This window comes from Oryx dammah, unplaced genomic scaffold (assembly GCF_014754425.2).
Source record: "Oryx dammah isolate SB20612 unplaced genomic scaffold, SCBI_Odam_1.1 HiC_scaffold_2, whole genome shotgun sequence".
Taxonomy (NCBI): Eukaryota; Metazoa; Chordata; class Mammalia; order Artiodactyla; family Bovidae; genus Oryx; species Oryx dammah.
The window spans coordinates 98,454,683-98,467,832 of NW_024070186.1; the positions used below are offsets into that span (position 1 = coordinate 98,454,683).

The window sequence follows — 13,150 nt, forward strand, 5'->3', positions numbered from 1 at the left end:
TTCTTCATCTATAAATAAACTAAGAAAAGAAGATTGAATAAATTTCTTGTGGTTCTACAATTATATTTATCTATTAAATATTTGCTGTTCCATAAGTTTGAAATTTTTCAAAATAAGGTGAGGAAAGTAAAACTTTTTTAGTGCTTACTGTGTGAAGGACAGCGTAGAGATACTGTGGGGATGGAGTAGAGGCAAATATAAACAATATCCATGAAGAGCTCATAGTCTCCAACTTAAACAAAGATTTAATCAAGATTTATTATAAAACTCTGATTTAAAGTAGGAAGGACATTCTTGATCAATGGGTTAATCAATGATGCAGAAATAGCTAGAGGACTGCAACTTCCTCAAGAATTCCTACCATTTAATAAATTTAATATATATTCATTTAATACCATGAATGAACTGATTTATGTGACTACATACATACACATGTGCCTACTCACCCACCTTTATAATTTTCCATCCAAAATAAGGGCAGAATAAACAAATGCTTTTACCCAAACAAATCAGTTTTGTTGGATAGTTTTCAAGATGCACTTATGTGTTTTAAGCTTCTCACATACCCTCAAATCCTTTTCCACCTCAGATCAAAGAACTGATTGTCACCTTTGATGCAGAACTCCGTCTCCTGAGACATCAGAAACTGAAGTTAGATACTCAGATGAAATTATCTGACCTGCACCATGTCACATTATTTCAAGAAATGCTTCTCCTGAAGAACTTTGAAAAACAGGAGAACATACTTCAGGAGCGTGTTAATTCATTAGACAAAGAGGAACAGGACATGCAAGTATGAATGGTCACAAGACTGCTAACTGGCGACAGCCTTAGTTATGGAGGGGACGTGATTCTTCTTTCTTCTCAATTTCCCCCCTTGTTCTGGTCTACATCTCCTTCTTGTCTTCTCTTCATCCTCCTTTTTCCTGTTATTCCTGATTGCTCTCTATTTTTGGTAGCCTTGCATAGGGAACAGTGAATCATAATGTTTAGTGAATTTGATTTGATATCTTATAAAGTAGGAGAATAAATTTTTCAAAAGTGACCCTTATGTTTTGTTTACCTATGGATTTAAAATTATTTTTGTTGTTAGTAGCTATCATGTGAAGTTGAGTTTTGATTATATATTATCATTATGAATGAACATACTTGGAAAAGGAGTTGGTAAGTTTCTTAAATATGATAGTTACTTTCAGAGTAATACATAATTGACTAGCACAGGAAATTTTCTTTATTATATAAATATGTAAATTTAAAGAGATTAATTATACCATCTAGCTTTGTCATAAAGGAAGAAAGAGTCTATTACATAATGCATACACAATAGTGATGTCAGTTTGCAGATGTATCAGCCTCACTAAGAGCAAATTTACCTTTTTGTTTTCGGTATCTTGTGTTGATATGAAAGAGTCTTTTTTGAGAGCACATACAGAAAAATATTAACTGACATTCACATATAAGTAAAAATTTTAAATTTAGTTTTTTGAGGAAGTTAAACATCAAAAAAAAATCTATCTTATCTGATTCTGACCTTAATAGATTTTTACAAAAGAATTATAAATTTAACCAAATGAATGACTCTGCAAACATCAGAAATGTAAACTTCTATTAAGAAGATTTAAAAATGTTTGTAGGCTGTAACCTTACAGTGTAATGTACATTATTCTCTGAACCCGATTTATCAGGAAAATTTTATTTATTATTTGTTCATATTATTTTTCATTTAGTGGAAAATAAATGAAACTCTTAAAGAAATGGAAGAGAAAAAGAATGAAGTAGCCAAGCTCCAGGACCAAGAAAAAGCACTCTATGCTGGTTTCCAAACAGCACTTGGAGAAAACAATAAATTTGCTAATTTTCTTATGAAGGTACTAAAGAAGAGGATTAAGCGGGTGAAGAAAAAAGAGGTTGAAGGAGATGTCGGTTTGTATTTCTTTCTTATATATGATTCTATTTTTTCTCATTAGCATGAAATAGAGAAATAACTAAGGGACATATTACACACTTTTTCTTTTTCTTTTTCACTACAACTTAGACAGTGTAGAGGCACTGTGGGGTTACAGAGGAGAGGACATAAACCTTTAGGTCTCTAACCATCAGAAGTGTGTGTGCATATGGTATGAGATAGCATAGGGTAGTTTCATTTAACAAGCACTTCTTTTCATGTTTACTTGACACCTGTGTACCTTTCATAAAATTTCTCGTCATGTCTTTTGCCCACGTTTGAATACAGTTGCTTGCTTTTGTACTGTTGAGTTTTGAGAACTCTGCGTATTATATCCACTAATCCTTTGTCAAATATGTGATTTGCAAATATTTTCTTCTAGTCTGTAGCCTGGTTTTTCATTCTCTGAATAGGGTCATTTGCAGGGCAATAGTTTTGAATTTTGTCAGTGTTCAATTTGTCATTTTTTCCTCTCTTGGATTTTGTTTTGTTGTCAAGTCTAAGAATTCTTTGCCTAGCCCTGGGTCCCAAAGATTTTCTTTTATTTTTTTTCTAAAGGTTTTATAGTTTTACATTGAAATCCATGATCCATTTGGAGTTAAGTTTTCTACAAGGTAGGAGACTTAGGTCAAGGTTTTTGTTTTCTCCTAGGAATGTCCAGTTTTTCTAGCACCATTTGTTGAAAAGGCTGTCTCTCTTCCATTGGATTGCTTTTATCTTTGTCAAAAATCATTTGAGCCTATTTGTGTGGACCTATTATGTGTTTTTTTTTTTTTTAATTCTGTTCTGTTGATCTATGTGTCTGTCTCTTCACCAATACTATGGTCTTGAGTATGGTAGGTATTGGGTTCTAAAATCAGGTAGACTAATTCCTCCCACTATTATTCTTTTTAAAAATTGCATTAGCTATTCTGGTTCCTTTATATTTCCATGTTTATTTTTTTATATATATCTACAAAAGATATCGTTGGAATTCTCACAGCAATTGTGTTAAACCTCTATCAGTTTGGGGAGAATTAGTGTCCTTCCTATATTGAGTCTTCCAATGCATGAACAAGGTATGTATTTATTTAAAGCTTTGATTTGTCATCAACACTGTGTAGTTTTCAACACACAATTCATGTTCATGTTTTACCCCCAAAGTACTTCTTTTTTATTTTTTGAGTAATTTGTTTTTAATCTTGGTGTCCACATATCCATACTAGTATATAGAAATACGGTTGCTTTGGGGATATTTATCTTGTATCTTGTAACCTGACTTATTCTAGGAGTTTTTGATTGATTCCTTGGGAATTTCTAGCTCTAAAGGGCAATTTTATTTTTAGTCTGTATGCCAATTACCATTTCTTGTCTTATTGCCCTGGTTAGAATATTCAGTACTATCTTGAAATAGAGTGCTAAGAACAGACATCCTTGCCTTAGTCCAATCTTAGGGGGAAAGCATTCAATCTTTCACTATTAAGTATGCTGCCTATACCATTAAAAAACACCTGTGGGTGTTTCTTGGATACTTTTTACCAAGTTCAGGAAGGTCTCTTCTGTTTTGTTTTTCATGAATGAGTTTGAATTTTATCAGATTTTTTACTGCATTGATGATTATGTGACCTTTTTTTTTTCTTTCTTTAGCCTGTTAAGATGGTGGATTATATTGGCTGATCACTAATTACAAAACTAGGCTAGCATTCTGAAATGTTGGCTTCCTGGATAGCTCAAATGGCAAAGAATCTGCCTGCAATGCAGGAGACCTGGGTTCGATCCCTGGGTTTGGAAGATCCCCTGGAGAAGGGCATGGTAACCCACTCAGTATTCTTCCCTGGAGAATTCCGTGGGCAAAGGAGCCTGAGGGGCTATAGTCCATGGAGTCACAAAGAGTCAGACATGTCTGAGTGACTAACACTTTCACTTTCTGGTATAACGTAAAATTCTTTTTATGTATTGTTGAATTCTATTTGCTAATATTAAGAAATTTTATGGGAGGAGAACAAGATGGCAGAGGAGTAAGTGGACACGGAGTACATCTCTCTCCATGGATACATCAGGAATACACCTTCAGACACAGAAGTGCATGAAGAACACCAGCTGAGAGCGGACAGGAGTTACTTGACCAGAGGAAAAGAATATATAGAACCACGCAAAACTCAGTAGGACAAAGGAACTAGGGGGAAAAACAGGAGTGTTAGTAGGAGTGGACCTGCCCTCAGCGGGTGAGGGAACTGAAGCAGGAGTCCGATCCCCATATCAGGGCCATTGTCTGAGTCAGAGGAGAAACATTTAAGGCTGAGAGTGAAACAGCTGATCTGTGGCAGCCTAAATGGAATGAGACTCAGACAGACCTTGCCGTAGCCATACATACCGTGGACAGGAATACTGGTCCCCTGGAAGGCACAGCGGCTGGGAGCTGGAGTTTGGGGAGTGTGGAGCGATCCCAGGACGAGGTCTGCTGTTGATTGTGGAGAGATGGATCCAGGGGAGGTGAGGGAGGAGATTGTGATGGGAAATGCCTGTGGAGGAAAGCCGGGCAGCCACCTAAGCAAGGCGATACTGCTTAGTCGTGTGTAGGGAGTGGAGCCATCACTATAGCCTCTCTCTCCTCACAGGCCAGCATCAGCAGCTGAACAACAGAGAGGCTGTCTCCTCAAATGCCTGAGGCACTGCACTACAGAGTAGGACCCCACCCAGGGCGCCCCTTTAAGTGCCTGATGTGCCAATCTACAGACTAGGACCCCAGCCAGGGGGTCCCTTCTATATGTCTGATGCTCCAAACAACAGAGAAGGACCCCAGGCAAGGGAGCCCTCTAAGTGCCTGAATGGGCAGAGCTAAGGAGAAAGCCTGGCCAAAGAGGCCTTCTGATCACTAGCTACAAGAGGCTCAAAAAAGGCTCTGATAGGACCACAACTCCTGTGGCGGAGGCAGTCCATGTCCCTGCACCCTTGGCACTGCCAGGGTCCCTACAAGCCAAGCAGCTGCACCACCTTCACGCTCAACTCTCAAGGGGGCAGAGCTGCCACAGGCAAAAAAAAAAGTCTTGTGTCTATGTGTACAGGGTCGCTTCAGTAGTGTCCGATTCTTTGCAGCCCTGTAGACTATGGCCTGCCAGGCTTCTCTGTCAGGGAGCGGGGTTTTCCAGGCAAGAATACTGGAGTGTATTGACCAATACTGGTTGCCATACCCTACTAGAGCACTATATTTCCCGCTGCCCTGGCTGTCAACCCCCCTGAGTACCTGGTGCTTCCAGAACCCCTGCAACCCAAAGAGCTGTACCACCTCCATACCTGGCGCTCACAGGGGCAAACCTAAGTCCTCTAGGGCAGCCTCAGGAGCAAACCCCAGTGGACGAGCCACATGCAGAAGTGGAGATAAAACCACAGTTGAAACCAAGGGGCAGTGTGGCTAAGGAAGAAGGCCCCAAATCTTCCCATCAGCTGTACAAGCTGCAGGTTAAATCCACATGGTCAACTAGGCAGACTCTGTTGATGGAATATATGAAAGGTCATTGAGAGCTCCCACAAAAGAAAATGTACAAGTTCTGATAGCTGTGGACATTGGAGGCAAGAACACAGAGGAGCAGGACCAGATGAGAATCTGAGCTGCCCCCACAGCAGGTCCAGAGATCAGAACAGCGTTGGAGGGCATCCTAGGGAGGTGAGGTGGACTGTGACTCCCAGCAAGGGAAAGGACTCTGATAGCAGTGACTCAAGAAAAACAGTTATTATTCTTATGTTTTGACTTTCTCTGTAGATTCTTTTGGATTTTTTTTTCCTTTATTCTCTCCACCTGTTGTAGTTGTTGATTTTATTGGCACTATGAAATCTAATTAAACTTTTGAGCTTGTTTTTTTTTCTCAGTCACATTTTTTATTGCTCTTATAAACCTCTGCCTCTACATTGGGCTTTTGCAGTTATGTGGAGTTTTCCTTTTTTTCCTCTCTTTTTTTAATTTTAATTTTTAATTTTTTAAAGCTTATTTTTTCTACATTTATTCCTTTGTTTGCCTTTCCTACTGTTCTTTTCCCCTTGCAGTCAATCTTTAATGTATATAAATCTTCTTCATCTACCTCTGTTTAACTTTGCATATCTATTCTTTCTTTCTTTTCTTTCTTTCCTTTACTCTCAACATTTTGTCAGTTTTATTTTCATTGCTTTATTTCCCAGTTGGCAGCTTGCTTTAGTTTTGTTTTCCAGGTTTTGCTTTAATTAGTTTTGTCTTGGTAGATATAATTTTTGGTTTCCTTTGTTTGCCAGGTCAATCTATTGTACTTTATTTTTGTTGGACTGTTCTGATTTTGCTTATGGATGTATATGTATGCATGTATATTCAGTCACACTTTTTATTGTTGCTATACACCTCTGCCTCTGCATTGGGCTTTTGCAGTTCTGTGGAGTTTTCCTTTTTTTTTTTCCTTTTTTCTTTCTTCTTCCATTTTCCTTCTTTTCTCTTTTTTATAATTTTAATTTTTTAAAAAACCTATTTTTTTCTACATTTATTCATTTGTTTGCCTTTCCTACTGTTATTTTCCCCATGCAGTTTAATCTTTAATGTATACAAATCTTCTTTGTCTACCTCTATTTAACTTTGCACATCTATTCTTTCTTTCCTTTCCTCTCAACATATTTGTTAGTTTTGTTTTCAGTGCTTTATTCCCCACTTGGCACCTTGCTTTAGTTTTGTTTTCCAGTTTGTGTTTTAGTTAGTTTTGTTCTTAACTGGTAAATATAAATTTTGATTTACCTTGTTTGCTGGACCAATCTACTGCACTTTATTTTTGTTGGACATTTTTCACTTTGCTCATGGGTGTATATGTATATGTATATATTCCATGATTTTAATTATTATTTGCCTGATTTTATAACTGCCATTTGTCTGGGGTTCATCTTTGGTTTCTCATTTTTGGATATTTGTTTTAATCTCATTTAATGCCATAACAAACCACTTGTAGAAACTTTGTTCCTGATCAGAGATCAAGCCCTGATGAGCCTTTGTAGTGGGAGCACTGACTCCAAACACCTAGACCACCAGAGAACTAACCCTAAGGAGTATCAAATAGTGAGAACTCACAAACGAAACCACTTGAATACAAGACCTGCCATTACCCAATCACCAGTAGCACCCTGTGTCGGACACCTCATCTAAACAACAAACAAAATAAAAATACAAACCAAATAATCAGCAGACAGGATTACCACCTCACTTAGCCTTGCCCATCAGAGGAAAAACAAACAACCAAACAAAAAATCAGCACAAATCTCACCCTATACGAAGCTCACACAAACCACTGGACCAACCTTAGGAAGGCAGAAACCAAAAGGAAGAAAGAATTCAAAAGGAGACCTCAAACACAATAAGTTAAAAAAAAAAATAACAAAAAGGCGTAGAAATACTACACAAATGAAGGAACAAGATAGAAACACCGAAGTCCAAATAAATGAAGAGGAAATAGGCAAACTACCTGAAAAAGAATTCAGAATAATGATGGTAAAGATGATCAAAAACCTTGAAAACAAAATGGAGAAAATGCAAGAATCAATTAACAAAGACCTAGAAGAATTAAAGAATAACTATACAGAGACAAAGGACCCAATGACTGAAATTAAAAATACTCTAGAAGGAATCAATAGCAGAATATCTGAAGCAAAAGAAAGAATCAGTGAGCTGGAAGATAAAATGGTGGAAATAACTTCTGAAGAGCAGAATAAAGTAAAAAGAATGAACTGAGAATAGTCTCAGAGACCTCTGGGACAATATCAAATGCACCAACATTTGAAGTATAGAAAAAAAGAAAGGGTATGAAATTTTTGAAAAGACTATAGTTGAAAATTTCCCCAACATGGAAAAGGAAATAGTCAATCAAGTCCAAGAAGCCACAAAGAGTCCCATACAGGATAAACCCAAGGAGAAACACGCCAAGACACATACTAATCAAACTAACAATGACTAAACACAAAGAATATTAAAAGCAGCAAGGGAGAAGCAACAAGTAAGATACAAGGGAAACCCCATATGCTTAACAGCTGATCTTTAAGCAGAAACTCTGCAGGCCAGAAGGGAATGGCAAGATATATTTAAAATAGTGAAAGGGAAAAAATTGCAACCAAGATTACTGTACTTGACAAGGATCTCATTCAAAATTGATAGAGAAATAAAAAGCTTTTCAGACAAGCAAAAGTTAAGAGAATTCAGTACCACCAAACCAGCTTTACAACAAATGTTAAAGGGACTTCTATAGTCAAGAAATACAAGAGAAGAAAGTAGATCTACAAAATCAACCCCAAACATTTAAGAAAATGGCAATAGGAACATAAATATCAATAATTACTTTAAATGTAAATGGATTAAATGCTCCAGCCAACAGACACAGACTGGCTGAATGGATACAAAAACAAGACCCACATATATGCTGTCTAAAAGAAACTCACTTCAGACCTCAAGACACATATAGACTGAAAGTGAGAGGATGGAAAAATATATTCCATGCAAATGGGAAGCAAAAGAAAGCTGGGGTAGCAATCCTCATATCGACAAAATAGACCTTAAAAAAGATTGCAAGAGATAAGGAAGGACACTCCATAATGATCAAGGATCAATCCAAGAGGAAGACATAACAATTGTAAATATCTATGCACCCAACACAGGAGCACCTCAATACATAAGACAAACACAAACAGACATAAAAGGAGAAATTGACAGTAACACAATAACAGTAGGAGACTTTAACACCCTACTCACACCAATGGACAGATCATCAAAACAGAAAATTAGTGAGGAAATACAAGTCTTAAATGATACATTAGATGAGATGGATCTCATTGATATCTTCAGGACATTCCATCCAAATGCAGAAGAATACACCTTTTTCTCAAGTGCCCATGGAACATTCTCCAGGACAGATCACATCTTGGGTAACAAATCAAACCTCAGTAAAATTTAAGAAAATTGAAATCATGTCAAGCATCTTCTCTGACCACAATGCTATGATTTGTAAGATATCAGTTACAAGAAAAAAACTGTAAGAAACACAAACACATGGATGTTAAACAACACATTTCTAAATAACCAACATGTTACTGAAGAAATCAAAAGGGAAATGAAGAAAGTTCTAGAAAAAAATGACAATGAAAACACAACAACTCAAAACCTAGGGGATGCAGCAAAAGCAGTTCTAAGAGGGAAGTTTATAGCAATACAATCCTGCCTCAAGAAGCAAGAAAAAAATCAAATAGACATCCTAACTTTACACCTAAAACAACTGGAAATAGAAGAAGAAGAACAACAACAACAGCAAACCAAAAATTAGTAGAAGGAAAGAAATCATAAAGATCCAAGCAGAAATAAATGAAAAACAAATGAAAGAAACAATTGTAAAGATTAATAAAACTAAAAGCTGGTTCTTTGAGAAGATCAACAAAATTGACAAGTCAGACTCATCAAAAAAAGAGAGAAGAATCAAATCAACAAAATTAGAAATGAAAAAGGAGAGGTTACAACAAACAATGCAGAAATACAAATGATTATGAGAAACTATTATGAACAACTATATAGCAATAAAATGGATAACCTGAAAGAAATGGACAGGTTGTTAGAAAAGTTCAATCTTCCAAGACTGAACCAGGAAGAAGTAGAAATTATGAACAACCCAATTGCAAGCACTGAAATTGAAGCTGTGATCAAAAATCTCCCCCCAAACAAAAGCCCAGGACCAGATAACTTCACAGGGAAATTGTATGAAACATTTAGAGAAGAGCTAATGCCTATCCTCTAAAACTCTTTCAAAAAATTGCAGAGGAAGAAGACTTCCAAACTCATTCTATGAGGCCACCTTCACCCTGATACCAAACCCAGACAAAGACAACACAAAAAAGAAAACTACAGGCCAATATCACTGATGAACATAGATGAAAAAATCCCCAACAAAATTTTAGCAAACAGAATTCAGTAGCACACCAAGAAGCTCATACACCATGATCAAGTTGGGTTTATTCCTGGAATGCAAGGATTCTTCAATATATGAAAATCAATATGATACCCCATATTAACAAATTGAAAGGTAGAAACCATATGATAATCTCAACAGATGCAGAGAAAACCTTTGACAAAATTCAGCACCCATTTGTGATTAAAATTCTTCAAAAAATGGTCATAGAAGGAATCTACCTCAACATGGTAAAGGCCATATATGATAAGCCTACAGCAAACATTATTCTCAATGGTGAAAAACTGAAAGCGTTCCCCCTAAGGTCAGGAACAAGACAAAGGTGTCCACTCTCACCACTATTATTCAACATAGTTCTGGAAATTCTAGCTACAGCAGTCAGAGAAGAAAAAGAAATAAAAGGAACCCAGATAGGAAAAGAAGTAAAGCTCACACTGATTGCAGATGACATGATACTGTACATAGGAAACCCTAAAGACAGTATCAGAAATTTACTATAGCTAATCAGTGAAGTTAGCAAAGTTACAGGATACAAAATCAATACACAGAAATAACTTGCATTTATATGTACTAACAATGAAAAATCTGAAAGAGAAATTAAGAAATCAATCCATTCACCATTGCAACAAAAAGAATTAAATATCTAGGAATAAACTTACCTAAAGAGACAAAAGAACTGTACACAGGAAATTATAAGATACTAATGAAAGAAATCAAAGATGACATAAACAGATGGAGAGATATTCCATGTTCCTGGGTAGAAAGAATCAATATTTTGAACATGACTATACTACCAAATGCAATCCACAAATTCAATGTGATCACTATCAAATCAGCAATGGCATTTTTCTCAGAACTGGAACAAAAAATTTCACAATTCATACAGAAAAACAAAAGACCCTGAATAGCCAAAGCAGTCTTGAGAAGGAAGAATGGTGCTGGAGGAATCAACCTTCCTGACTTCAGGTTATACTACAAAGCTACAGTCATCAAGACAGTATGGTACTGGCAGAAAAACAGAAATATAGACCAATGGAACAAGATAGAAAGCCCAGAAATAAACCCATGCATACCTTATTTTTGACAAAGGAGACAAGAATATACAATGGGGCAAAGACAGCCTCTTCAATAAATGGTGCTGGGAAAACTGGACAGCTACATGTAAAACAATAAAATTAGAACATGTCCTAACACCATATACAAAGATAAACTCAAAATGGGTTGAAGACAAAAATGTAAGACAAGAAACTATAAAATTCTTAGAGGAAAACATAGGCAGAACACGTGATGACATAAGTCAAAGCAAGATCCTTTGTAACCCACCTCCTAGAGTCATGGAAATAAAAACAAAAGTAAGCAAGTGGGACCTGATTAAACTTAAAAGCTTTGCACAGCAAAGGAAACTATAGTCAAGGTGAAAAGACAACCCTCAGAATGGGAGAAAGTAATAGTAAATGAAACAATTGACAAAGGATTAATTTCCAAAAATACAAGCAGCTCATACAACTCAATGCCAGAAAAGCAAACAACCCAATCAAAAAGTGGGGAAAAGACCTAAACAGACATTTCTCCAAAGAAGACATACAGATCACTAACAAACACATGAAAAGATGCTCAACATTGCTCATTATTAGAGAAATGCAAATCAAAACTACAATGAGATATCACCTCACATCAGTCAGAATGGCCATCATCAAAAAGTCTACAAATATAAATGCTGGAGAAGGCGGGGAGAAAAGGGACCACTCTTGCACTATTGGGAATGTAAACTGATACAGCCACTATGGAAGACAGTATGAAGATTCCTTAAAAATGAGGAATAAAACCACTATATGACTCAGCAACCCCACTCCTAGGCATATACTCTGAGGAAACCAAAATTGAAAAAGGCGCATGTATCCCAATGCTCATTGCAGCACTATTTACAATAGCTAGAACATGGAAGCAACCTAGATGTCCATCAACAGATGAATGGATAAAGAAGTCATGGTACATTTACATAATGGAATATTACTCAGCCATAAAAAAGAACACATTTGAGTCCGTTCTGATGAGGTGGATGAACCTAGAATCTATTATACAGAGTGAAGTGAGTCAGAAAGATAATGTATTCTAATGCACATATACAGAATCTAGAAAAATGGTACTGAAGAATTTATTCACAGGGCAACAATGGGGAGACAGACAGAGAATAGACTTATGGACATGGGGAGAGGGGAGGATAGGATGAGATGTATGGAGAGAGTAACATGGAAACTTACATTACCATATGTAAAATACAGAGCCAATGGGAATTTGCTCTATGGCTCAGGAAACTCAAACAGGGGCTCTGTATCAATCTAGAGGGGTGGGATGGGGAGGGAGATGGGAGGGAGGTTCAAAAGGGAGGGGATCTATGTATGCCTATGGCTGGATGAAATGGCTGGATGGCATCACTGACTCGATGGACGTGAGTCTGAGTGAACTCCGGGAGTTGGTGATGGACAGGGAGGCCTGGCGTGCTGCAATACATGGGGTCACAAAGAGTCGGACACGACTGAGCGACTGAACTGAACTGAACTGATGGCTGATTCATGTGGAGGTTTGGTAGAAAACAACAAAATTCTATAAAACAATTATCCTTCAACAAAATATAAATTAAAAAAATTATGTCTATATTCATGAGGATCATTATACTGTCTTTATACTATATTTGGTTTTGGGTATCGGGAGAATACTAGCTTCAAAATATGAATTGAGAAGTCTTCTCCCCTTTTTTGGTGAAGGAAATGGCAACCCACTCCAGTATTCTTAACTGGAGAATTCCATGGATAGAGGAGCCTGGTAGGCTATAGTCCATCTGGTCACAAAGGGTTGGGTGTGACTTAGCAACTAAGCAATTCCCCTTTCTGATTTTTCTAGAAGATACTGTATAGAATTTATGGCAATTCTTTAAATGTTTGGTAGAGTTCTCCAGTGAAACTATTTGGACCAATAGATTTCTTCAAAGTAGTTTTACAATTAGAATTTCAGTGTTCTTAATACAGAACTATTCACATTATCTCCTTTATATTGGGTGGGTTGTGGTAATTTGTATTTTTTGAGGAATTGGGCTGTTTCACTTAAGTTGCCAAATTTATGTGCATAGAGATGCTCATTGTATTTCCTTGCTATCCTTTTAATATCTGCAGGGTCTTTAGTAATAGTGTCTGTTGCATTCTAGATATTGGTACCTTGTTTCTTATATTCCCCCTTTTTTTTTTTTTTTGCAGTTTTACTAGAGGTTTGTCAATTCAAC

General features: G+C 36.8%; 1 protein-coding gene across 1 annotated transcript in view; it reads left to right on the forward strand.

Annotated features, from left to right (window-relative positions):
- The window catches only part of CFAP44 (cilia and flagella associated protein 44), a 127,848-nt gene that overhangs the window by 93,112 nt on the left and 21,586 nt on the right, over nucleotides 1-13,150 (forward strand). Inside the window, exons 27-28 of the mRNA XM_040223858.1 lie at nucleotides 590-793; nucleotides 1,728-1,923. Coding sequence (XP_040079792.1) covers nucleotides 590-793; nucleotides 1,728-1,923 — 400 coding nt within the window. The remainder of the gene's footprint in view (nucleotides 1-589; nucleotides 794-1,727; nucleotides 1,924-13,150) is intronic.